General features: G+C 37.9%; 1 protein-coding gene across 2 annotated transcripts; it reads left to right on the top strand.

The window, feature by feature from the left end:
* The first annotated feature begins 971 nt into the window (after positions 1 to 971).
* On the top strand, positions 972 to 25,032 carry LOC138384536 (glycine N-phenylacetyltransferase-like). 2 transcript variants are annotated; one of them, XM_069470050.1, is made up of 6 exons: positions 972 to 1,123; positions 11,435 to 11,530; positions 14,432 to 14,539; positions 20,894 to 21,020; positions 21,878 to 22,049; positions 24,058 to 25,032. In XM_069470050.1, the coding sequence occupies exons 2-6, from the start codon at positions 11,453 to 11,455 to the stop codon at positions 24,458 to 24,460; spliced, it is 888 nt and encodes a 295-aa protein (XP_069326151.1). In that variant the 5' UTR covers positions 972 to 1,123; positions 11,435 to 11,452; the 3' UTR covers positions 24,461 to 25,032. The 2 variants fall into 2 exon arrangements, with proteins under 2 accessions (XP_069326151.1, XP_069326153.1); XM_069470052.1 differs by lacking the exon at positions 24,058 to 25,032 and having other exon boundaries at positions 21,878 to 22,053.
* Positions 25,033 to 27,598: the final 2,566 nt, after the last annotated feature.

Here is a 27,598-nt window from a genome sequence, read left to right as displayed (position 1 = left end):
GTCTACCATTAAATTCAGGAATCCCACTACTGAGTATCTATCTAAAAGAAAAGAAGTAATTTTCTAAGAAAAAAAACAAAAAAACCCACCTGCACATGAATATTTCTCACAGCACAATTCACAACTGCAAAGATATGGAATGAACCTGACTGAATCAACTGAGAAGGGACTAAAGAAAATGTGTGTGGGGTGTGTGTGTGTGTGTGTGTGTGTGTGTATTTCATTCCTAAAAAAGAATGAAATAATGTCATTTGCAGGAAGTTGGATGGAACTGTAGATCATTTTCCTAAGTGAAGTATCTCAGGAATGGAGAAACAAATATCACATTTTCACTAATAAGTGGGAGCTAAATGAGGGATATATATTGTCATAAAGTGCTGTAATGGAAATTAAAACTAAGACATGGGGAGGATGGGAGGAGGTTGAGGGATAAAAATCTATCTGTTGGATACAATGTACACAGTTCTGGAGACTGGGATACTGAAAGCCCTCACTTCAGCATTATACAATTCATCCACATAACAAAAAAACTTGTACCCTCTAAATCTACTGAAGTAAAAGAATTAAAACAAAACAAAACTACATAAAATAAAAGGGTAGGATCATAAACTCTCTAGTCCTTCTAAGTAAGTATGGTTAAGAAAACATCAAATTTTAAACATCAAATCTGAATAATAGCTGGCTCTTGTTCTGTTGTAGGTACTTAGAAGGAGAAGGGAAAAAGGAGTATTGCTTATAGAGACCTATCTACGTCCCTGCTCTTCTTGGCCAGCTGATTTCACAGGTGAGAGTTGCTGGCTAAAGGCAGCACTTTTGGGAGCCTAAAGCAGTTCAGCCTTCTGCACTAAGAGCTTCAGAATGCACACTGCCAATCTGGCAGCGTTATAAAACTATGTCCCTGAACAGAGCACGTGGAGGGAGGTGCTTGATCTCAATCCCAGTCACTCAAAGTTTACACAGCTTGGCGCATGTTTTCTATTAAAACCGTCAGCTCAGCTGTCTCAAAGGATATCCTTTAAAATCACCATACTCAAAGAGTGCATTACACCTTCTGGAATAATCTGCTGCCTCTTTTCTTACCTTTGGACCACTGCAGAGACTGAATGAGAAGACAGCTTTGCAGGTGAGAACAGAAGAGAATTGTTGATCTGGGTCCCCCTATCTCCTTTTACTTCCACACTGGAGTGGAATGAATCAAAATACTCTGTTGGATGTGGATAAGAACTTCTGAGCTCATTCATGCTGAGAATGATACTAGGTAAAAAGGAAGCCCTTCCATTTGAAAAACTTCTATCAGGCATTTACTGTATACAGGGAAATATCCTAGATCTGTGAGAAATTCTTGGCTGGATAAAGCCATGTATTGTTTTGAACTGATAAATAAAAATGGAGGGACTTGGGAGTTTGCCATTTGTTAGTGGGTGGCATAAAATGTAATAGTCACTGGAAAGGAGTATGCTAGCTCAGGTGGCATTTATTTAACCCAAGGTTAAATAAAGTTTCCTTGGATAACTGATATCCAGGGAAATTAAGTGCCCTGCATAACGTCACAAAGGGCTAGAATTCAGAGGGGATGAATTATTAATTTAAAACCATAAAATATAAATGCAATTGAAAAATCTCTTCTGTAATACTTCCATAATATTATTTGATGTTTCCTTCCAAATGTTCTCTTTATATATATAGTATATAAAAATGTACACAAAAAAGACTACTACACATCTAATTAAAATTTGTGAACTTTTTTTTACCTTTTCATATTTAATACTCTCCCATATGTCACCATACATATCATAGCATTCATGTTAATGGGTTTTAGAGTAGTAAAATAATGATAAACCACTATTTGGGTAAATGATCTTATACAGAGACACTGAGATTGTGCCCAGCACTTACCCATAAGTTAATATTGCTTTACAAAATTTTTCATAGGGCATTTTGCTTCCTTAAAATTTTTCTCTTTGGATAAATTCCAATTACTGGAATCGCTGTGTTATAGGTTTTGAAGTCCCCTTTACAGGACATTGCTAATTCATTGTCAATGCAGGAAATCCATCAAAGTACACTAGCTCCCTTGGGTTTTCTCAGTTTAGAGTTAACTACACTTGTTGAATATCATGTTTGTGCTTTCAAGGTGTTTGTGTATGTGCGCAGAAGGTTGTACCCAATGTCCCTGGAAATATGTTATTATTGCATCCACAGTAATCTGGCATTAAACTGTTTGCTTCTTATTTTCATATAATCTTCTGAGATACCTTTAGCTAAAATGACAAATTAGCTTTCAGCAATGTTACACTTCTACTGTTTCGAGATTTTGTGAGACTTGGCATACGTGCCTCTCTTCTGATCTGGGGCTTATTCAAAACAGCAATTGGTATGAATTCTTATGCCCAGCATTTATTTGGCCTTCAATAGGATCTTTGTCTTAGTCCAGTTGAGCTGCTATTTGAAAATACCATAAACTGGGTGGATTATGAACAGCAGAAATTTATTTCTGACTTATGGAATCAGGCAAGTCTAAGATCAAGTGCCAGCATATTTGATGTGTGGTGAAGGCTTGTTTCCTGATTCACAGATGATACCTTCTTGTTGTGTCCTTATGTGGTAGAAAGGGTGCCCTCATAACCAAATCCCCAAAAGTCCCACCCCTTAGTAGCATGATCTTAGGGATTAGAATTTTAATATATGAAATTCTAGCAGAGAAGCAGCTAGCCAGATTTAGTTTCCTAGTATTTATAAACTAAGTACATTGACGTCAGAAATGGATCAGAGATCATTTAAACAAATGACCAGGAAAGTAGGAAGTGGTAGGGAGGTAAATGAATTTCAACAACAGTAACGTTATCATGACAAAAACAGGATTTTGCAAATTCCAAAGCTGAGTTTAATCAATGTTTGAATCTATTATAACAAGAAGAACTTTCTCCATAGTCCATAACACAAAGAGTTAGCCAGTGCTTCCCTGGACCATAGTAACTCACCTATCCTCTGATACCATCCCCTCGTCATTGGCCAGTTAGCATTCAATCTCCTTTAGGAACCCTGTAAAGCCTCCTCTTAGAAGTAAGATCTCCCTCTTGTGAAATCTCGAGCTTAGGCAGAACATTTGATGTGGTTATTTGCTACAGCATGTTGTCCACCGTTTTTAGTCAGCATATTATGATTCAATCCTTTTGAAAATTTTGATTGGCTACAGTAAGTCTAAATGTAGAAATGCAACTTTATATAACTTAGTAATATACACTATACATGTTAGACCTTTAGATTTAGGAATGGAGCAAGGTTCAAGAAGAGGTCACAATTGGGGACAGGGTGAGTGAACAAGTTTTAAGTATCACTTGATAATAAAAATGAAAAGAATAATGACATAATTTAGACCACATGAAAGTGTTTCACAGCAACAAAACTTCTTCAAAATGTCATGGAATCTACAGCACTGTTTTGCACACATATAAAATAATTAAGTTATTTCTAAGTAGTATTTTTAGTTACGTGCATGTTTTATTTTCCTTACTAGATTATGGGTTCTTAGACAGTAGGAAACATGTCTATGATAGTTTATTCAAAGCTCACAGTTGCTCAAAAAGTTAATCAGGGTAAATGTATTTGTCAGGGTCCAAACAGAGAAGTAGAAGTAAGAGATTTGTTATAGGGACTCAATCCTATGCAATTATGTGTGCTAGTTAAGCAGTTTCTACAAGGATGTTACTTCCACTGTGATACTACTAAAGATTAAAGTACACAGAGAAGGCTGTTAGGAAGGGAAAATAAATTTTAAGTGGAAGAGAGAAAGAATAAGCTGAAATCCACAGCACAAGCTGGAGCTCACAGGGACAGTATGAAACCTTATGAGTTCTTGTCGACTCTGTCCTTGGTAATATGGGTGTCCTCCCAGGTTTCTCCGTTTATGGAGTTGAACACACATACTTGTCTCAGATGACAAAGAAGCTGAAAGGGGATCCTGGGGACAGTGGAGAATTTTTCAGCCCAGCCAGTGCCTTGTGTCAAGACATGAGTTAAAAAATGGCTGCTGCTTCAATTCTGCCTTCCAAATCTCCTGTAAAAATCTCTCTGGTGGCCCATCCTAACTGGAAATGTGCAGGGAAGGAAATTCTAGGAAATGGTTTTCTGCCTAGGCAAGGTGATACCTTACAAAGCCACTACAATAAGTTCTCAATCAAGATTTTTTGAATGAATGAATTAATGGATGGATGGATGAATGAATGAATAGATTGATACTCAGGTTTTCCAGTCCAGCCACAAAAGTCAATTTAACTTATATTGAAACTGTGCCAAAGTATTTATAAATAAAAAAACAACTCCAATCTTAGGTAAGGACAAATTTTATTTAAGAGAGCATTGCAAGAGAAGGAACAAGTGTTGCAATAGGGCGAACCCTCAGATACTAAGATCCACAAACATCTAAAAGGTCAGGAAGAAAAGGTCTGTTTTGTTCATAGGAAGAATAAATAAGGCTTATGCAGTGTCTTTTTTCACAGTAAGGAGAATTTTCCTGTATGCCAGTGTCGGCTCAGGCTGACGGTAGGTCCAAGGTCAACAGCCGTTGGATCGGAGAGAAGCTTAACTAAAGTTTGGTCAAGTTAGCCAACAAGAACTTTGTTCTGATGGAGCAGTGAGGACGAACAGTTTAGTTAACCATTTACGAGGGAGGAATAAACAGGATGAGGAAGAACCCAGTGTGGCGAAGTGGGACCAATATTTTACCTGAGTTCAGCCTATTCTTGGTGGGGGCTATTAAGGAGGTGGTGTGTGCTCACTCAGCCTGGGGGACAGAGAGAAAACTGGCCAAAGTTTGGCTAACAAGTATTTTCTTCTCGTTTATCAGTGGAGATGAGCAGTTCAGCTGATCATTTGTGAGGCAAAGTATGAGGCTTTGTAGAGTCCGTGTTTGGCCTTGTCATAGGTAAACAAGGAGGACATCTGAGAGTCCTGTGTAAGTCATTTGGGGAAGTATGAGTCCTTCCAGTTAGCCTTTTCCAGAACACAAAGGGAGGATGAAGGGATTTTTTTTTTTAACCAACCATTGTTGTTTCTCAGAATCATAGGTCTTGGGTGAAGTTCAGCATTGTCAATTCCTCGTAGAATTGGATCTACTGAAAAGCACTTTGACCTTAACCTTTTGGCCCGCCTTGAGAATTAGCTCCATGAGTCTTCTTTCCATACTGATTTGAAGGGTATTGTTGAGGATTTTGCCTACTGTGTCAGTGACTCCCGGATATGGCTGAATGTGTCTGCTGGAAATAATGTGGAGCACATGGAAGTCTCACATACTCATCGGAGTGTGCTGCTGTTTTGGAGAACAGGCAGTTTCTTATAAAGTGACACAAACACTTATCTTATCACCTTGGAAATGCACTCCAAGAGAAATAAAATTATCTACCCACACAAAGATTTGTACACAAATGTTTATAGCAACGGTATTCATAATCATGAAAAACTAGAAACAACCCCAAATGTCCTTCAACACATTCGTAGGTCAACAAACTCTGATACGTCCACGCAATAAAATACCATTGAGAAATAAAGAGGAATGCACTGTTGAAAAAACACTACTGCTTGGATTTGCTGAAAGAAAGAAACCTGTCCCCAAAAGATACGTAGTAAATAATTCTATTAATTAGACATTCCCTCGAATGAATATAGAGAGATCAGAACAAAGGAGTTGAATGCTGAAAGTGGGTCGCTGCCCCTGGAAGTTGCCGAAGGTTCCGCCGGCTGGGGGCGGGACAGAGAGAGCAGCACCCTCTACCGGACAGATGTGAGACAGCGGGACAACGATGCAATGGGGGCAGCTGGCGGCTGGTGGATTCAGCCCGCTGAACAGCCATCTGCTGACCCCTGAGGAGTCGTCCCCAGCGCTGGCTCTCCATGGGTGGGTGCCCGCCATTTATGGGGTCCACAGCCTGGAGATGCTGCCGTGTGATGTGGTTTTGGGTAGCACCCCTTCCTCATCCCAGAGACCTTCGCACAGGGCATGGCGGGCTCCACCCTAAAAGGTAGGGAGAAGCGAGAGGAGCCGCTTTCTCCATGCGGCTGGCATGAATCCGCAGGACATTGGTGCTAAAAAGTAGTCCTGGATCTGTCAGTTTGGCTAGCGGGGACGGTGTTGGTGGGTGAAGCTTGAGCGTGTCCCCCAACATTGGTGCTCCAACGGTGGAGGGCTGCCATCTGTGGGATCCCCAGATGCTGGGGCACACAGCAGTCTCAGACAACACCCCTCCCCGAGCCGGGTGTTTTTCTCACCAGGTGTGGCGGGCTCTGCTCTTGGAGGCAGGGAGAAAGAAGAAAAGGTGCTTTCCCTGTATGACTGGTGTGAATCTGCAGGGCCTTGGTGCTAAGCAATAGGGGGCAGCCTGTTGATTCAGCCCACCAGACTGGCTTAGATCATCTCATAAGAACATAACTCCAGGGCTCACTTTCTGCATCTGGCTGGCTGCCAGCTTTGGGGTTTGTGGACTGGGAAGGAAAATCTTGGCCAGGGTCCTCAGCAATTGCACCAACTGACTGCTCCCATCAGGAGCAGCCTCCCAAGTGTGGAGAATGTATCTGGAAAAAGATATTAGTGGCTCCCCCTAGCAGCAGATCAAGGAACCATAAAAGCATACACACTCAGGCTTGCAAGTACCAGTTATGGTCTATCTTGCCCTTATCACCACCTAAATGGGGAACAGGGTTCAAGTAACCCTCGGTAGTGACAAGACCCTTTCCAAAGATGGAGGCATTCATATACCCCATCTGGGGGACTAGAGGCCAACACAGAGGCATCAGATTACCTGGAGAACTGGCTCCTCCATGCAAACTACAATCAACAACAGAGAGGATAATCCCATAGCTTAACACAGTGCCTTCCCTCTCATGCTATTAGAGGGCAGTGCAGTCATACACACAAGTGCGATCCACCACCTGGGGGCTTAAGCTGGGGGAACCAAACTCACTAATCTCCATTGGCAAGAGGTGAAGACAACAGGTCAGAGGTACCCAAACTTGCTAAAATACCTTTTAGGCAATACAGGACCAGCATGCCTCTTCCCAGCACTGTTAAGGAACGTCCCTTTGGGGACTTGGAGTTAGGGCCATAAACAAGTCCTAGCATCCCCAGTTCTTGACCAAGTAGCCTGTGGGAAAGAATCAGTGAAAGAACACAGGCAACATGAAAGGTCAGAGAGAAAAGTCACCCCCAAAAGCAATCATTAGACCTCAACAATGTATACCAATTTAAACAAAATGATTAAAATGTTGGAGGAAGAATTTCAAATATGGATTGTAAAAACTCAATGGAATTGAAGAGAAAATACAAACTCAACGCAAAGAAGCCACAAAAACAATAAGGAAATGAATGAAAAATTCTCTAAAGACATTGAAATATTACAAAAGAACAAAACAGAAACAGTGGAAATGAAAGAAGCATTTAAGGAACTACAAAACACAGTGGAGAGCCTTAAGAATAGAATGGATCACACAGAGGAAAGAATCTCGGAGCCTGAAGATAATGTCTATGTGCCAAACAAATCAGATGAAGAAAAAGAACACAGAAGCAAGACACAAGAACAAAATATACAAGAAATGTGGGATTATGTAAAGAAACCAAACATAAGAATTATAGGCATGCCAGAGAGAGAAGAAAATACACAAGGGATGGAAAATCTATTTCTTGAAACATTGGAGGAAAATATACCTCTCCTGGCCAGAAACCTGGATATCTAGATACAAGAAGCGCACAGAACTCCCAGGAGACTTAATGTGGAAAAGGCTATCACCACATCACATAATTATTAGACTTGCCAAGGTAAGCATGAAAGAAGCAAATCTTCGGGCAGTAAGATGAAAACAGTAGGTAACCTACAAAGAAAAACCTATCAGACTAACTGCAGACTTCTCAACCGAAACCTTACAAGCCAGATGGGACTGGGCGGGCACCTAGCCTCAATCTTCTAATATAGAATAATGGCCAACCTAGAATTCTTCTGCAAAACTAAGCTTCATCTATGAGGCAGAAATAAAGACTTTTCCAGACAAGCAATCACTCATGGAATTTGCGAAGACCAGACCTGCCCTGTAGGAATTACTCAGACCTGCATTATACACTGAATAGCATAATAGACACCCATCAAAGTAAAATCACTCAAGAGTTAAAGTCCAGAACCTGGATTCCACATTGGCTTGAGAGGTAAAACAAAACAATAAGAACTTATCCAACAATATGAACAGAAATCTATCCCAAATATCAATTCTCTGAATAAATGTGAATGGCTTTGAATTGTCCTCTGAAGAGACATAGACTGGCTCAATGAATAAAAATTCATAAGGCAAGTATCCGCTGTCTCCAGGAAATGCATCTAACTCACAAAGATGCTTTCAGACTCAAGATCAAGGGTTGAGAAAAAAAAAAAAAAAACTTCCAGGAAAATGGAAACCAAAAGAAAGCGGGGATAACTATACTTATTTCAGATAACATAAACTTTAAAATAGCAAAAGTAAAAAAAGACAAAGATGGTAACTAAAGAATGGTGAAAGGAAAAATCCAACAAGAAGACTTAACGATTCTTAACATTTATGCACCCAACACAGAAGCACCCAGATACATAAAGCAAACCTGTTTGATCTAAATACAATGATAAACAGTAATGCCATAGTATCTGGGGCTTTCCACACCCCACTGACTGAACTGGACAGATCCTCTAAGCAGAAAAGAAGCAAAGAAACAATGGACTTAAACAGAGCTCTAGAACAAATGGGTCTAACAGACATCTACAGAATATTCCACCCAAAGAAAGCCGAATATTACATTCTTCTCATAAACTCATGGAGCCTTCTCAAAAATCAATCATATCCTAGGCCACAAATCAGACCTCAAAAAATTTAAAATAATAGAAATTATACATGTATCTTCTTAGACCACAGTGGTATGAAATTAGAGTTCAATTGCAACAGAAACCCTCATCACTTCACAAAGTCATGGACATTAAACAATCTACTGCTGATAGACTATTGGGTCAAGGAGTAGATCCAGATGGAAATCAAGAGATTCTTTGAACTAAACGATAATGGGGACACAAGTTATCAAAATCTGTGGGATACAACAAAAGCACTCCTGAGAGGAAAACTAATAGCATTACATGCTCACATCCAAAAGACAGAAAGCTCAAAAATTGCCGGGCGCAGTGGCTCACACCTGTAATCCTAGCACTCTGGGAGACCAAAGCGGGTGGATCGCTTGAGGTCAGGAATTTGAGACCAGCCTGAGCAAGAGCGAGACTCCATCCCTACTAAAAATAGAAAGAAATTATCTGGCCAACTAAAATATATATAGAAAAAATTAGCTGGGCATGGTGGCACATGCCTGTAGTCCCAGCTACTCGGGAGGCTGAGGCAGTAGGATCGCTTAAGCCCAGGAGTTTGAGGTTGCTGTGAGCTAGGGTGATGCCACGGCACTCACTCTAGCCAGGGCAACAAAGCGACACTGTCTCAAAAAAAAAAAAAAGAAAGCTCAAAAATTAACAAACTAATAAACTGTCTCAAGGAACTGGAAAAGGAAGAGCAAATTAACTCTAAACCTAGCAGAAGAAAAGAAATAACTAAGATCAGAGCAGAACTAAATAAAATTGAGAATAAAGGAACTATACAGAAGATCAATAAAACCAAAATTTTGTTTTTCAAGAAGATAAACAAAATCGACAGCCCTCTTGCTAGATTGACAAGAGCCAGAAAGGAAAGGACTCTAATAAACTCAATTAGAAATGAAAAAGGAGAGGTCACTATAGACATCACAGAAATAGAAAACAGTATCTTTGAATACTATAAAAATCCATATACCCCAAAAATACAAAATGTGGAGGAAATGGACAAATTCTTGGAAACATACAACCTCTCTAAGCTCAATCAAGAGGAAACAGAATTCCTGAATAGATCAATATCAAGCACAGAAATTGGAGCAGCAATTAAAAACCTTCCAACAAAAAAAAGTCCGGGACCAGATGGGTTCACACCCAAATTTTACCTGTGGAAAGTAATTTGGAAACACCTCAAAGAGCTAAAAATAGAAACACCATTTGATCCAGCAATCCTACTACTAGGCATCTACCCAAAGGAAAAAAAGACATTCTATAATAAAGACATCTGCACTCAAATGTTTATGACAGCACAATTCAGAATTGCAAAGATGTGGAAACAACCCACGTGCCCATCAATACATGAGTGGATTAAGAAAATGTTGTATGTGTATACCATGGAATACTACTCAACTACAAAAAACAATGGTGATCTAGCACCTGTTATATTATCCTGGGTAGAGCTTGAGCCCATCCTTCAAAGTGAGGTATCACAAGAATGGAAAAACAAGCACCACATATACTCACCATCAAATTGATACTAACTGATCAACACTAAGGTGCTCACATGGTAGTAATGGTCACTGGGTGCTGGTCAGGTGGCAGGGGTGGCAGGGAGTAAACTCATAACTAATAGAGGTAGAGAGCACAGTATGTGAGAAGGGCATGCTTCTAGCCCTGGCTTGGGCGAGGCAAAGGCATGACATGTAACCAAAATGTTTGTACCCCCATAATATTCTGAAATAAAAATAAATAAAAATGAATAAATAATAAATAATAATGCTAGCAGTAACTAAAATGACTGACATATATTAAGTTCTGCTCAAGCTAGGCTGTCTACTAAAGACTTGACACTTAGCTCATTTACCATGTGCCAGATTACATGGATTACCCCCATTTAATCCTTTTCACTTTGTTTCAAATCGACACCAAGTTGTTGTGCATAAGAAAAGCCACCCAATGGACTTTTTTGGATGGCAGTGTGGGTTGACTCTTGCTTGTGGTGATGACGACAATAAAAAGAGTAATAATAGTTATAATCACGCATTGAGTGCTTACTATGTCCCGGACACTCTTCTAAGAACTTTACATGTACTGATTGATTTAATTTTCTCAACTGCTCTATGGAACAGGTACTACAGCCATAGCCAATTACAAATGAGCAAACTAAGGAACTGAGGAAATAAGTACTAATGACTTGCCCGATGTCATACAGCTTCTCGTGGCACAGTCAGGTTTGTCAAGGATGGAAACCGAATCTCAAAAGATGCTTACACGTACTTAGAGAATAGATTTGTTACTCTCAGTGCATCTTTCATTCCTGGAATTCTGAGTGGTGTAACAGTGAAAATGAAAATTTCAGAAATATTTTTAGAAGTTGAAAAAATGGTATTCAAAATAACATCAGAAAGAGATACCTGTACTTTCCACCAGTCTAATTCTTTCTTGGTGTTAGTGAGAAGTTTAGTAAATGGGGAACCAATGAAACAGCAGGAATGGAGGCCAGACCACTCATTAGAACTACATATGGTGCCTATGTCTTCTGGCTCTTCTCATTACTTGATGTTTCTTGATCCTCTCTGTAGGCTAAGCTACCTGCCAAGATGTTCTGTTTGCAGAATCCACAGATGCTGAATATGCTAGAGAAATCCTTGAGGAAGAGTCTTCCTGAGTCCTTAAAGGTGAGAGTGGAACATTCTTAGAGAAAAAAGGACTAGGAACTGCCTATAAAAGAGCTGAGCACTTATTTTGTGTTGGGCACTCACTTGTGTAGCATCTTGTTTAGTAACGTCACCTTGGTACAAGGTAGGTATATTATCCATGTAATTGGTGAGGCTCAGTTATATACCTTGACCAAGATAACACCAATAGTGAGTTGCGTTGCTATGATTTGAATCTAGTATGTTCTTTGCTGTGTGATGACTCAAAAATATTTCTTTGTACCCTTCCAAGCATTGTGTTATATAACACTAGAAGTCATCCCAAAGTTGCAGTATTGACAGAAACTAACACATTAATGTTTGTTATTTTGAAATAATTATTTTCCTGATAAGTGGTTAACTACATGATTCTGCTCTGAAACTATTAATAAATCAATTATTATTTTATCAAACTCCAAAGGATTATGCATTATTTTTGATGAGACAGAAATTTTGTTTCAGAAATGGATCAATGATCTTGTACCATGGAAGATTTTTTTCCAGAATAGTATATGTTGCAAAAGGACTAGAGTGTTACCAGGGATAAAGAATGCCTTTGTATAATGATAAAGATGTCAAATCACCAAGAACACATAAAAAAATGCTGAAATTTATACATCTAACAACAGAGGCTCAAAATACATGAGATAAAAACTTAAAAAACTGAAAGAAAAAAATAGATAAACCGACACAATAAAATGAAAGACTTTATCACTTGTTAGGTCCAGAGCCGAGAGGGGGAGAGAGAGGGAGAGAGACACATGAAGCCTCATATGTAGCAAAATGCTGTTTATTTTGAGCATCTGGGTGCAGATGGGTGGAGGAGAAAAAGCGTCCATGAGAGAAAAGGAGAGAGCCTTGGGTTTTATAGAGGGTTTTTGGGGGGCGGAGGAGTAAGTAAGTGGGCCAGAACAGCAGTTTGTAATTAATTCTTTTGCAAACAACCAACTCCTGAGACCCCTGCCCCAGTCACAACATCCTTTAGCTCTGGCGTCATCCTTATCAGGAGAGCTAGAGAGAGATAAACTTTGTATCTATCAGGGAGGGAGGGGGAAGGAATGCTGGCTGCAGCTGTCTGTTAGCTGCTATTGTTTTACAAACCTAAGTTTTGTATTAACCACATTCTGTCCTATACATAGTTTTCGGGTTCCCACCTGGAACAAACCTAACATCACTCTTCTCTCAGTACTGTACAGAATAGGCAGAAAATACACAAGTATATAGAAGAACTGAACAATACTATAAACCAATATGAACTAGCTGACATTTACAGATTGCTTCCCTCACCAACAGAAGAATACATATTCCTTTTAAGTGTTCACAGAGCATTTACCATACTTTTTAGAAATTTTAATAAATTGTAATCATACAAAGTATGTTCTTAAACAATAATGAAATTAAACGTAATATTAAAAAAATAAAGTATCTGTAAATTTCCCAAATTTCTAGAAATTATACAAACACACTCCTAAATTAACCATGCTTCAAAGTCACCAGGAAAATTAGAAAATATTTAATTGAATGAAAATGAAAGTACAACATATCCAAATTTGTGGGATGTAACTAAAGCAGTGGGAAATCTATAGCATTAAATTCTTATACTAGAAAAGAAGAATGATCTCAAATCAATGTTTTAAGTTTTCACCTTAAAAACTAGGAAAAGAGCAAATTAACCCCAAAGAAAGCAGAATAAGGGCAGTTATATTTTTTAAAAAGTAGAAATCAATGAATGTGAGTGGAGAAAAATAATGAAGGAAATCAGAGTCTATAACCTGGTTCGTTGAAAAGATCTATAATGTTGAGAAACCTCTAATCAAACTGACCAGAGAATAAGGAGAGAAGACACAGATTACCCATATCAAGAATGAAATGAGGGACAATGCTATAAACCTTTGGTGTCTTTCTACCCTGTCTGCTGAGGCATTATGTTCCCAACTGCATGTAGGTCCCAAGGACCACTTTGCTATGCACTGCTGTATCTCCTCTCCCCACAACCCCAAGGCCACCTCCACTCTGGAGGCTCTCTCTTTCTCAACTTCTTCAGTGCTCTTCTTGAGGGCACTGATGTTTGAACAAATGCTTGTAGGAAAGGTTAAATAGGTAGCACCATATGTAATATTCCTGAACTTCAGTCACCAAAGCTTGTGCTCTTAACACTATGCTCTGACTCTACCTACTAAATAGGTGGAAGCTCATTTAACCTTCCCAGAAAGTAATTTAGGCATATATGTAAAAGGAAAAATATTTAAATGGTAGTTGACATTTGACCCAGAAATTCTCCTTCTAAAATTGTAATAACAGACACATTTGCAAAGATTTATGCAAAGAGTATTCACTGAAAATTTAAATTAATCTAAACAATCAGAGAAAACTGAAATGACCAACAATAGGAAGTAGGAATAGTGAATATATTGAATATATGTCCTTCCATATAAGGGACATGAAGAAGTCATTAAATATAGTAATGTAGATTTGTGCTTATTGACATGGAAATATGCCCATAGTACAGTGTATGTGTGAAAAATAGATGTTAAACTAATATATATTCAGTAATATTATTGTTTATAAAATAGTATATATACATAAATAAATGGGAGAAAATGGAAAAATAAAACACTAAATTCTACAATGTGAGACCGTATGATTTTTTATTTATTCATTTTATTTATCTTTTAACTATATTTATAAAATATTCTCATGGTTTGACCCCTGAATTTATTTCTATTTGGGGTAATAAAATAGAACCTGAAGATTGTTTAAACTAGGTGTCCTACCAGTTATTTACCATAATTTCATAGAAATAAGCCTTGTCCTGGTCAAACACAAGACACTTGACTATTCCTTTGAAATGTGCTGACCCTCCCACTTTGTTGAATACTGTAGGTTTATGGAACCGTCTTCCATATGAACCAGGGAAACCCATTCAATCTAAAGGCCCTGGTGGACAAGTGGCCTGACTTTAACACAGTGGTTGTCTGCCCTCAGGAGCAGGTAAGTTGGCAGACGTGGAATAAATACGCCTCTATATTTATATTTTCTGTGTGCTTACAATGTGCCTGGCAATATGGTAAACCCCAGGGAAACAGAAATTAATCATCATGATGGTCAAAAAATCCCTGTTCTCAAGAATCTCACGGCCTGAGGAAAATCACAGAGAAGTAGATAAATTTCAACATGGTGTGAAAATGGACAAGAACATACAAGAAATTTATATTTTTGTTTTAAAAAATGTTCTTGTTTAAAGAATATTTATGCTCTTTATTTAAGATTATACTTTAAGATACAGAAGTAGCACTGGCAGAGAGATGATTAAAACTAGAGATGCCAGGGGTTGTGAGGGGTTGTCTACCTTCCTGGTAGACATTTCAGCAAAACTGGATTTTGAAGGTAAATAGACTTTTACAGCTTACAAGGGCTAGGGGTACAATCTAAGGTGAGAAACTAACACCTAAAAATATATGAAGGTATATGTGAAGAATGTTAGGAAAATATAAGGAACAAGTTACAATGTCTGTATTTGGGAATATATTTTCAATACCAGACTTTAAAAAATAACTCAAACAAGGTAGTTAGTAGATTTCAAATATGACGATGTTTGAATCACATTAAAAATGTAAAGTAAAAATCCAAATGCAAGCATGCAATAATATCAATGTTATTGATATAGTATCATTTTCATATAAATTATTGAGAAATAAAATGTAAGTGTATATTGCTTTTTAAGCAGAAAAGAAGGGACAATAATTACTTTCATGAATTCATATGAAAGTATAAAACTCACCGGTAGAGGTAAATACAAACCCAGAATACGTCAATATTATATGGTGATGTGCAAATCATACATATCTCTAGTATGAAGGTTAAAAGGCAAACTAGTCAAAAATAACTAAAGCTACAATAAGTTGTTAAGGAATCCACAATATGAAAAGATGTAAATTGTAACATCAAAAACATAAATTGTTGGGGGAAGGGTAAAGTCTAGAGTTTTTATATGTGACAGAAGTTAAGTTGTTATCAGTTAAAAATAGCCCATAGTGACTATAAGATGTTTTATGTAAGCCTCATGGTAACCACAAAATGAAACACTACAGCAGATAAAGAAATCAGAAAGAGAAAGGAATCAGAATTAAACCTTAGCACTGCAGAAAATTACCAAATTACAAAACCAGACCACACTAGAGGATAAAAGAAACAAGGGGTCTACAAAATAACCAGAAAACAAATAATAAAATGGCAGTAGTAAGTCCTTACCTATCAATAATGACCTTGAATGTCAAGGAATTCAATTCCCCAATCGAAAGAAACAGAATAGCTGATGATTGGATTAAAAAAATCAATATGTAACTATATTCTGCCTATAAGAGATCAACTTTGGCTTTTAGATCACACATCAGCTGAAAATAAAAGGATGGAAGAGATATTTTATGTAAATATTAACTAAAACAGAGTGGGATGGCTACACTGATAAAATAGGCTTCAAGTTCAAAACTGTCATAACAGACAAAGAAGGTCATTACTTAATGATGAAAGGGTCAATTCATGAAGAGGACATAACAATTCTTAATATATGGACATCACAATTAGGCACCTAAATACATAAAGCAAATATTAATGAAAGTGAAGGGAGAAATAGATAGCAATATAATAATAGTAAGGGACTGCAATATCCCACTTTCAACAATGGATAGATAAACGAGATAGAAAATTAATGCGGAAAAACTGGACTTGAATTTTACTTTAGACCAAAGGGACTTAACAGACATATTCAGCTATTCAGCAGCAACATAATGGAAATGCACAATTTTCTCTAGCATACATGGAAAATTCTACAGGACAGGTCATATGTTGGGCCATAAAATAAGTCTTAACAAATATAAGAATATCAAATCATATCTAGTATCATTTCAGACCACAAAAGTGTGAAATTAAAAATCAATAACAGGACCCTTGTAACATTCACAAATATGTGGAAATTAGATAATATGCTCCTGAACAACCTATAGATCAAAGAAGGAATGAAAAGGAAAATTTAAAACTATCTTAAGGCCGGGCGCGGTGGCTCACGCCTGTAATCCTAGCACTCTGGGAGGCCGAGGTGGGCAGATCGTTTGAGCTCAGGAGTTCAAGACCAGCCTGAGCAAGAGCGAGACCCCATCTCTACTAAAAATAGAAAGAAATTATATGGACAGCTAAAAATATATATAGAAAAAATTAGCCGGGCATGGTGGTGCATGCCTGTAGTCCCAGCTACTCGGGAGGCTGAGACAGGAGGATCGCTCGAGCTCAGGAGTTTGAGGTTGCTGTGAGCTAGGCTGACGCCATGGCACTCACTGTAGCCTGGGCAACAGAGTGAGACTCTGTCTCAAAAAAAAAAAAAATAAATAAAACTATCTTAAGAAAAATAACAATGGAAACACAACACACCAACACCTATGGGATACAGCAAAAGCAGTTCTAAGAGAGAATTTTTCAGCAGTAAATGTCTTATTAAAAGAGAAGAAAGATTCCAAGTAAATAGTCTAACATCATGCCTCAAAGAATTAGAAAAGGAACAAACTAAACCTAAAGTTAGCAGAAAAAAGGAAATAATAAAGTCTAGAACAGAAATAAAATAAATAGGAAGTATAAAACCATAGAAATTATCATTCAAACTGAGTTGGCTTTTTGAAAAAAAAACAAAATCAGCAAATCCTTACCTAGAGAAGAAAATAGAGAAAACTCAAATAAATTAAATAAAACATGAAATTGAAGACATTACAACTGACATCTCAGAAATAAAAATGCTCATGAGGGACTATTACAAATAATTATATGCCAACAAATTCAAAGACCTAGAGAAAATGGATAAATTCCTAGGAATATACAACCTACCAAAACTGAATCAGGAAGAACTAGAAAGCCTGAACAGAGCAATAATAAATTAAAATATTAAAGAAGTAATCAAAAACCTCCCAACAAAGAAAAGCCCAGGACCAGATGATATCATTACTGAATTCTAGCAAACGTTCAAGAAGAATTTACTCGTCCAAACATAGAGCTAGAGGGAATACTCACAAACATGTTTTCTGGGGCTGGCATAACTGTAACACCTAAGGCACACAAAGGCATTACAAAAAAACAACACTACAGGCCAAGTTCTGTAGTGATGAACATTGATGCCAAAATCTTCAATAAAACATTAGCAAACTGAATTTAACAATGCAACAAAAAAGATTATACATCATGACCAAGTGGAATTTATCCTTGGCATGCAAGGCCATTTTAACACATGCAAACCACTCAGTGTGAGATATCATATTGACAGAATGAAAGATAAAAACCACGTGATCGTCTCAATTGATGCAGAAAAACATTTGTCAAAGTCCAATATCCATCCCTCCCTCCCTTCCTTCCTTCCTTCCTTCCTCTCTCTCTCTCTCTCTCTCTTCCTTTCTTCCTTTCTTTTCCTTTTTTTAGGACAGAGTCTCACAAGTTGCCTGGGCCAGCCAACATCCTTTTTTGATTAAAAAAAAAAAAAAACTCTCAATAGTTTAAATATAGAATGAAAATTTCTCAACACCATAAAGGCCATTCCTGGAAAACACACAGATAACATTATGATCAATGGAGAAATACTGAAAGCTTTTCTACTAAGATGTGGTACAAGGCAAGGATACCCATTCTTACCACTTATATTCAACATAGTCCTGAAAGTGCTAGCAAGAGCAATCAAACAAGAAAAAGAAATAAAAGGCATAGAAATCAGAATGGAAGACCTAAAAATTATCTCTATTTGTAGATGACTAAGGTAAAAATACAGGCTCCCCACCACATAACAGAATCAGTGTGCTGACCTGGAGTGCTCAGCAAAATTGTTACAAACTAGACAGGAAGGTACCAAGGTACACACTGGACCTGGGAAAAGTGTCCAGCACTGTCCTGGGTGCTTCAGCACTTTCTTGCCCTGAAACAGCCTGTTCAGAAGGAGCCCTGACTCCTTAGAACAGCTTTGGCTGTCTTATAGTGAGCTTTAGCTAATTGTAATACTAAAATCCCTACCTAGTGGAAAATTGTAATATCACTAACATAACATGGGCTGCATGACAGCATAAGATGGTGGTACCATGCCTGTGTGGTATGTTTCCCTGTGAACAAGCACAGATAAAATGTAAAAGCTTTGTACTACTCATTGGGAAGGCATCTAAAGCAACACATCAGGGTGGGCAGATGTGGATTTTGCATGCAGGAAAGCTCCTGAGGAAGAAATTCCTGTGCTGCTCAGGGACAAGTGCCCTAGTAAGTAGTCTCTAATAAACTGGTCTAACTCATCAAGCTGGTCCTATCTGAGTCATTCTTTGGTCTCTCAGTGAAGACTTTTTTGGATATCACACTAAAAGATTAGGTTAAAAAGAAAAAATAAATAAATGGGGCTATATCAAATTTAAAAGCTTCTGTACAGCAAGGGAGACAATCATTAAAATGAAACACCAGCCTATGGACTGGGAAAATATGTGCAAAGTATATATCTGATAAGGGGTTAATATCCAAAATTGATAAACAACTCATACAACAGAATAATACAAAAACAACTCAATTTAAATATGGACAAAAACCTGAAGACATTTCTCCAAAGAAAACACAAAAATGACCAACAGTTACATGAAAAGTTGTGCAACATCATTAATCATCAGGGAAATGAAAATCAAAACTTCTATGAGATACCACTTCATACCTGTTAAAGTAGTTATTAGCAAAAGGCCAAAAGATAAACATTAGCAAGAGTGTATAGACAAGGAAACCCTTGTACACTGTTGGAGGGAATGTAAATTAGTATAGCCATTATGGAAAACAGTATGGAGGCTTCTGAAGAAATTAAAAATAGAACTACCACATAACCCAGAAAATCCTCTTCTGGGTACAGCAGTCCCTCTTCTGGGTGTATATGCAAAAGAGATGAAATCATCATCTTGTAAAGATATCTGTATTCCCATATTCATTACAGAATTATTTACAACAGTGACAATATAGAAACAACCTAAGTGTTCAACAGATGAATGGATAAAGAAACTGTGATATATGTGTTCACTGGAATATTTTTATTCTGCCTTAGAATAGGCGGCTCTGTCATTAGCTGCAACATGGATGAATGTGAAGGACATTATTCAAAGTGAAATACGCCAGACACAGAAAGAAAAATAGTACATGACCTCACTTATATGTGAAATCTTTTTAAAAAAATATTCAAATATACAGGGATAGAGAATAAAATATTGGTTACCAAGGTTGGGGGAAGGGGAGGAAATCGGGAGATGTAGATCAGAAATACAAAGTAGCAGTTATGTAAGATAAATAAATCTAGAGATCTAATGCAGAACATGAGGACTATACGTAATAAAATTGTGCTATATTTGGGATTCCTGCTAAATGAGTAGATTTTAGCTGCTCTTGTCACAAAAATGAAACAAAAGAGTAATTATGCAAGATGATGGATATGTTAATTTCCTTCACTATAGTAAACATTTTACTATCTATATGTATCTCATAACATCATGTTATATACCTTAAATGTACATGACAAAATTTATTTTAGAAAAACTAAACAGAACGTAAAAATGAATGAACTTAAAGTATGAAAATCTAAAAATGGAATAATATTTTCTTTTGTAATGTGATCTTAAAAATACTGATTGTTACTTATATTATTGCTGAGTTATGAGTGCATATCTGTGCAAAATGTTTCAGCTATTCTACCCTAGCTGGGTAGTTGTCTTTTGAGCCTTCCTTCATCTTCAAATAATCCCACTTTATATTTGTTAACTTTGAGAAGATTTTTTTGACCAAATATCTTTCAATTTTGCTGAGAAGGCAAATGATTTTTTTTTAAAAAAATAGCACATTATGGTTTACATTTTAAAGACATTCCATGTCTTCATTTTTGTGTAGCTTCATCATGTGTAGATGGAAGTTTTAATACTGTCATGTTCATAGTACATTTGTTGTGAAACTCTTTGAAATAGAGTAAGTTTTACTTTTGAAACAGAAGCTTGTCTTTGACCATAACACTTTTCTTTCTCCTGAAGATTACAAAATTATGGAAGAATCCTTTTTAAACCAATGCATGTTTGGTTAACTCAAAGTTGTAATGCAACATATAAATAGCTGGTTCAGCCGTGTTTTTTTTTAATCATAAGTTGACTGAGTCTCTGACTTGGTTTCATGATGTATATGATTCAAGAATAATTATAATACATCAAAAATTGATATTTAATTTTACAAAATAGCACAGCATAATGAAATACTAAACACAAATATTGCTATCTCTTGGTATAAACCATTTGACTTATCCCATGTTGTCCAACCAAACAGGAGATGACAGATGACTTTGATCACTACACCAACACCTACCTAGTCTATTCTAAAGATCCCAAGAACTGTCAAGAATGTATTGGCACATCAGATGTCATCAACTGGAAACAACATTTGCAGATCCAAAGTAAGGAGACTGGAATATAGGCTGGCTGTTGGGACCACTGGTGTCTACATTGTAGGGTCACTTTTCATCTGGAGCACATTCCTCTACAACCTTTACGTCTTTCTACCAAATTCTAGACTCTCAGCTTGATGTTCATTTATTGCACTAGCTGTCACCACCTCTTCAGGGGAGCAGAATTTGAGTATTACAAACTATGGGGTTGATACAAGGAACTGTTGAGTAATGTAATTTCTTGTTAGCTGAGGACTCATGACACATTTTTCAGACATATTCAGGATCTTTTAGGATGGTTGCATGTGAGAGTAGAGCTTCTTCCTCGGCCTTTCATTCCTGAAATAACAAAGGCAGCTCATTGTACCACAGAGCACCTCCCAGGTCACCAAGGACAACAGTTGCTGCAGTTATGAGCACAGCTGGCCTCTTGAGTCAGACTCCCCAGGGTGGCATCCTTTCTCTGCCCCTTACTTGCTTTGTATTCTTGTACAAGCGTCTTAACTATTACTCAGTGTCCTCATATACAAAAATGATAATAAAAGACCCTAAAGCATAGGTTCAATATAAGGATTAACTAAAGTATCAAATCAATACCTGGGAATGTAGTATGTGCACAATCAAGATTGGCTACTATTTTAAAATACCACTTCTCCTTTGATTTCACAGTAATACACTAAGGATTTCTATTATCTCTATTTTACCTAAGAAAACATTCTCAGGGAGTGACTTTCCCATGGTGACAGAGTTAGTGCCAACACCTCAAGCAAGATTGTCTGACTCTAAGCCCTACATATTTTCACTGGGCAACTTCTTGTAGCTTCTAAATGGGAAATTACTTCTCTCCTTTCTTTACTTCAATCCAGGTTCACAGTCCAGCCTGGATGAAGTGATACAAAGTCTTGCAGCTGCCAAATTTGTTGGGGTCAAGAGATCACAGTGCCTTCTCTATATGATGCCTAAGACAGCAAGGAAACTGGTTCCTTTCCTGCTGGAGAACAAGAACTTATGTCCTGAATCTGGCAGACCCAAGGCTATGTGAGTTTGGTGAAAGATACTCTTACTACTCACATCTTTTCCTGCTGAAATAGCCTCCTCCATTCTCTCCCTACATTCACTCTTGCCTCCCTAAAATCCATTTCCAGGGTGATACTGTTAGTACGTAATGTGGATTATGTCATTCTCCTGCTTATAAGCCACTAATGTTTCTCAGCTGAACTTGAATAAAATCCAAAGTCCTTCCTGGGTCTCAGAGGCTGTACATGACCTGCACCCATCACCTCTTAAACTTCAGCTTATCCCTCCTGCTCACTCCCTCCAGCAGCTCTGGCATTTCTGATACGTGATTGTCATACACTCACACATACCTCTGGGTCATTGCATTTGCTTTTCATCTGCCTAAAAACTTCTTCCCTCTGATCTTCACATACTTTTCCCTGTTTGCCATTCATACTCTCCAACATTGTTTCCTTTGACAGTTCTTTCCAAAGCACCCTGTCTAAAACCACCTTCTCCTATAATTCTTCATTATAAAACCCAAGATTTATTTTCTTTATTGAACTTATCATTATCCAAAATTGGCTTATTTGCATATTTGTCCACTTGCCTGTTGTTTGAATCCTTCCCCACAATATTTCACATCCCACGGGAGCAGGGGTCCTCTTTGTATTGTTCCCTGATAGATCCTCAATAGCTAGAACAGTACCTGACATCTAGTAGGTGCTTAATAAATAGCATTTAATGAATTCACTTCACAGAGCAGAGGTTTTCCAATAAAAAGAACTTAAACAAATTATATTTCCCCCCATTCATTTTTAGTCTACTATTGAGTAGAATGAAAACTGATAATGAGGATTTGATGTAGAGATGCTCAATCCCTTGGTCCTCTGTGCTCTAATATATCTAGAAGAGCTTTATTCACATTGTAAAACACTTTCAACCTAAAAAGCGCCTCCACATCTAGAATTTCATGGATCCTCTTGTCCATCCTGTGTGATAGGGAAGAAGACATTCTCCCCATTTCCTGGCAGAAACCTGGCTCTGATGAAGTGGTTTGATCACTGTGTGCCTGGTCAAGGGCTTGAGTCTAGATCTTCCAGTTCCACATCCTGGGCTCTTTGCAGGATGCCTGTTGCAGCCCCTTTACACCATTGCAGGGGCCTTCAGACCTCAGTCCTCTGTAATGGTGGTCATCTGCATTCCATATTGCTATTTGTTCAACATAGTGGCCCAGGACACTTGGACACCAACATTCTAAGATTCCATGATTTGAAGCTCTGGGTTTACAGCCTGCCAGAATGTGCTTTGGGGCACTCATTTATTTTCTGTTTACTCATTTTTCTCATCTATAAAATGGGGGTGATATCACCTGCCTCATCTTACATGGAAAGTCACAACAATATTGAGAAGAACAATACTTAATTGTTTTTTTCTTGAGACAGAGTCTGACTCTGTCTCCCTGGCTGGAGTACAATGGCATCATTGTAGCTCACAGCAACCTGAAACTCCCAGGCTCAAGTGATCCTCCTGCCTCAGCCTCCCAAGTGGTGGGACTCCAGGCATGCACCACCACTCCTGGCTAATATTTCTATTTTTAGTAGAGATAGAGTCTCGCTCTTGCTCAGGCTGGTCTCAAACTCCTGAGCTCAAGCAATCCTCCTGCCTCTGTCTCCCAGAGTCTAGGATTACAGGCTTGAGCCACTGCTCCCAGCTGAACAATACTTAGTTTTTATGAACTTTTTATTGTTTGTGTTGTGCTGTCCTAGGTACCTTTAATACAAGAGTTATTATAATATTCATATCTGTCCTTCAATAGAGGTGCTATTAATAATATTCTCCTTTTATATGAGAAGAAATGGAGGCAGAAGGATATTAAGTCACTTGCCCGAGATGGCACAGCTAGTCAGTTTATGAACCCAGGCAGTCTAGCTGATGAGACCATACCCATACCCGTATTTGCCTCTCAAGACAATTTGGGCAAAAACAATATAATACTTCACAGTATGTATGATATTATGGGCTGTTTCTTTTTCCTTTTTATCAACAGTGACCAAGAGATGTTTAAACTCTCATCTCTGGAAATCACCCATGCTGCCTTGGTAAATAAATTCTGGCATTATGGTGGTAATGAGAGGAGCCAGAGATTCATCGAGCGCTGTATCCGGACCTTTCCCACTAGCTGTCTGCTGGGGCCTGCAGGGACCCCTGTGTCCTGGGCCCTAACAGACCACACTGGAGAGATACGGATGGGTGGCACCGTGCCTGAGTACCGGGGCCAAGGCCTTGTCTCCTATGTCAACTATTTCCAGGCCCAAGCTCTGGAAAACCTTGGCTTCCCCATGTATATGCATACAGACAGAGACAATAAATTCATACAGAAAATGAGTCACACTCTGCAACATATCCTCATGCCGTGTGACTGGAACCAGTGGAACTGTACACCTCTGTGAAACCAGCCCTGAATATAAGTCAATGTTGGGTGGGCTGTGCATGTGGCTGGAGGAGTGGGTGGTGGACAGAGAGAAAGAACAAACTGTAATCAGCAGGAAGGGAGGGAGTGCTGTTCGGACTCTGGAAAGAAACTGTGAATGGCCAACAGGTTTGTGCTCACACTGTCCTTCCAGGCTAGCAGACCTGGTATGGTCAGATCTTCCTGTAGTATGACCCCTGGCTTTGCTCAATTTCCTACACACCTAGATCTCAGTGACACTTTTTATTCAACTGTGTGCTGCTCTCGTGCTCCTCCTGGAAATCCTCAATCTCACAGATGGATTGTTGCCTGTGGACAAGTCTTGCCAGTTTTGCCAGGATGTGACACTATCTCCTGGTTAGTATAACTTTTCCCTATCTTTTTCTATGTCCTCTTTATTTAGTGGCCAAAGTGTGTCCTATCTCTTTTGTAGGTATTTTGAGGTGATTCTTTCAGGGATAGACCTTTGATCACTATTTAATAACCATACTAATAACCCACAATTATGTGATATTGGGTGTAGATGACACCTGGAAGAGTTAGTAAGGGAAAGACAAACTGATGATAGCATTTTTCCTCACTGCCACTCAAAGAAAGTGAGAACAGCATTATCTTCCCAAGGTTGGGTTAATTTTCATCATCATAAGCACCCTACTATAAAGAAATTTTATGTTTGATTGCAGAAGTTAAGATAGAAGATCCATTAGTCATAGGACATGGAGAGGGGATAGTTGGAAAAGATAAAAAGATAGATCAATTGTGACAAATATTCAATTACACCAATAAAGCACATTTATATAACCTTTACTTAATGTCACTGAATTTTTTATTGGTATATCATTGTCATATATGTTTTGGGGTACATGTGATATTATGATACATGCATACGGTGTGTAATGATCAAATCAGGGTAATTAGAGTATCCAGCATGTCAAGCATTATCTTTTCTTTGTGTTGCGAATGCTATAATTTTTCTCCTCTAGATATTTTGAAATATATGGTAAATTATTGTTAACTATAATACTGTTTATTTTCTTTTTTTTTATTCCTTTCTTCTTTTCTTTTTAAAAATGCATTTTTTTGAGGAAAATTCTAGGGACTGAAATTAGTGACATCAAAATAAGACGAAATTGTCCTGCTTATTAGCATGAAATTTTCATGCCCTTTGTCCAAACAGATCTACCTGATTCTCAATCATTTCCTCATTTCCCCTGCAGCAATAGTAACTGATTGCTTACTGTGTGTCAGCCACTGCTTTAGACATGTTGGACAAATACTGAGCAAAATATAAATCCCTTGTGGGGCTTATATTCTAATAGGTGATCACCTATTCATATAAAATAAAACGTATCAATAATATTATATAAACACTGAAGATGGGGCAGTAGAGGGTAGGGACTAGTGTGGAGCTGGACTCCTCAGATGAAAATCCCAGATCTGCCTTTAATCAGCTAGAAAGTTGGGCAAATTATTTAACCTCTCTGTTTCCATAACTTCCTCATCTGTGCAATGAAGTATTATTTATTGAGAGGATCAAATGAGTGAGAAAATATAGGTGTAAAAAAGAACAATGTCTGGCACATATTAAATACTCCAAAAACGTTAGTTATACTTTTTGTTATTAAACACTAGCACAGGTTCAATATGATTGTTATTCCATAGTGTATCTGTGAGTGGGGCAAGAAATGGTTAGCAAGTTCAGACTAATCTGTAAGATTTCCAGATTATAGTTTTCTAATTAGATTCAAATCTTGTACCAAGTTGGCATCTACTACCTGTATATGTTCTGTGACCCTTGAGTCAGAAATGCCAGTGGCAGCAAAAGGAAGTATACATTTCTACTGGCTGGAGTCCCAGTAGGGACACCCATTGAAATTCCTCCGTTGGATTACCCAGGAAGCAAACACTACACCTTTTCCTGTTTTTTATGAAATATGCTCAATATAAAATGTTGAAGTGGTTTTTAACAAGGCATACAATACTTTCAGGTATTATATATAATAACAAAGAACCCCACAGACTTCTGAATTCTAAGAAATGCCTGGCATGGACATTCATCACGGTTATTTAAAATTCTGTATGAAATATCATTTTATCCAGGGTGATACTTCCCTCATTGTCTTCTGTGGCTCCACATTCAGGGGTATATCCTCCATCTCCACCAGTCACCACTAGCACTACTGCTCAACATCTTCTTTTTTTTTTTAAATTATTTATTTCAGACTATTACAGGATGTAAATGCTTTGGTTACCTAAGTTGCCTTTGCATTGCCTGACAAGTATGCCCATCCCCTAGATAGCATGCACCTCATCTGTTAGGTGTGGATTTAACCATCCCTGCTCTTTGTTCAATTTTCTCACTATAGAATGAGGGGTTTGTTCTAGGTCAGGGGTTTATAAACAAGGCTGAACTTCAGAACACAAAATAAAATCAAACAAAAAAAAAGAAAAAAAAACACAGATGCTTAGTGCTCACTTGAGGCTTACAGATCATGTGGTGCTATGATAAGGGGACAGATTATGGTGGGAGGGTACCAGATATATTCCTACTGGCTCCAGAACTGTGAGAAACAAATATTTGCTGTCCAAACCACCCACCTTATAGTATTTTTATTATATCAGCCTGAACAGACTAAGACAATGGCATATCACATTAATCTTATTAACAATGCTCCTTTTGTAAGCAAATTATAAGTCAAGCAAGTATCCTTGTGCTGGAAGATGATATACAAATATTCTTGGTATGTAACTGAGACTGCTTGTCATGTCAAAACCCAGAGAAAATAAACTTGCAGCTCCACTCAAGATGAAGCGTGTGGATTCTTTATACTCATGGGAATCTGGCTCTTCCATACCAATCAAGGATAAAGACTACTTGTCTTCTGGGCCTCTCAGATCTTTCCAAATGTTCGGCTCTTTAGTATCCTCACTGGACTTTTTCTCCTTACAGAGAAGCTGAAGCAAACAACCTTCAGGAATGTATTATAATGCATAAGTCTACTCCACTGCAGGTGGAGTGGGTTTATGACAGTGGGTAATTCTACCTATAAGAAATGGTCACATAAGACAGTCATGTCATGTTGATTCTTTAATTTAGTTGACAAAATAAATAAACTCA

This window comes from Eulemur rufifrons, chromosome 6 (assembly GCF_041146395.1).
Source record: "Eulemur rufifrons isolate Redbay chromosome 6, OSU_ERuf_1, whole genome shotgun sequence".
Lineage (NCBI taxonomy): Eukaryota > Metazoa > Chordata > Mammalia > Primates > Lemuridae > Eulemur > Eulemur rufifrons.
The sequence above is the reverse complement of the archived record's forward strand: the minus strand, read 5'-3'. Positions and strand labels throughout refer to the sequence as shown.

What these genes read in the sequence shown, in the direction of transcription:
- LOC138384536 (XM_069470050.1), top strand. Translation starts at nt 11,453, where the DNA reads ATGTTCTGTTTGCAGAATCCACAGATGCTGAATATGCTAGAGAAATCC. An exon ending in GTCTTCCTGAGTCCTTAAAG is followed by an intron (nt 11,531 to 14,431) that starts GTGAGAGTGGAA and finishes TGAATACTGTAG; the next exon opens with GTTTATGGAACCGTCTTCCA. An exon ending in ACAACATTTGCAGATCCAAA is followed by an intron (nt 21,021 to 21,877) that starts GTAAGGAGACTG and finishes ACTTCAATCCAG; the next exon opens with GTTCACAGTCCAGCCTGGAT.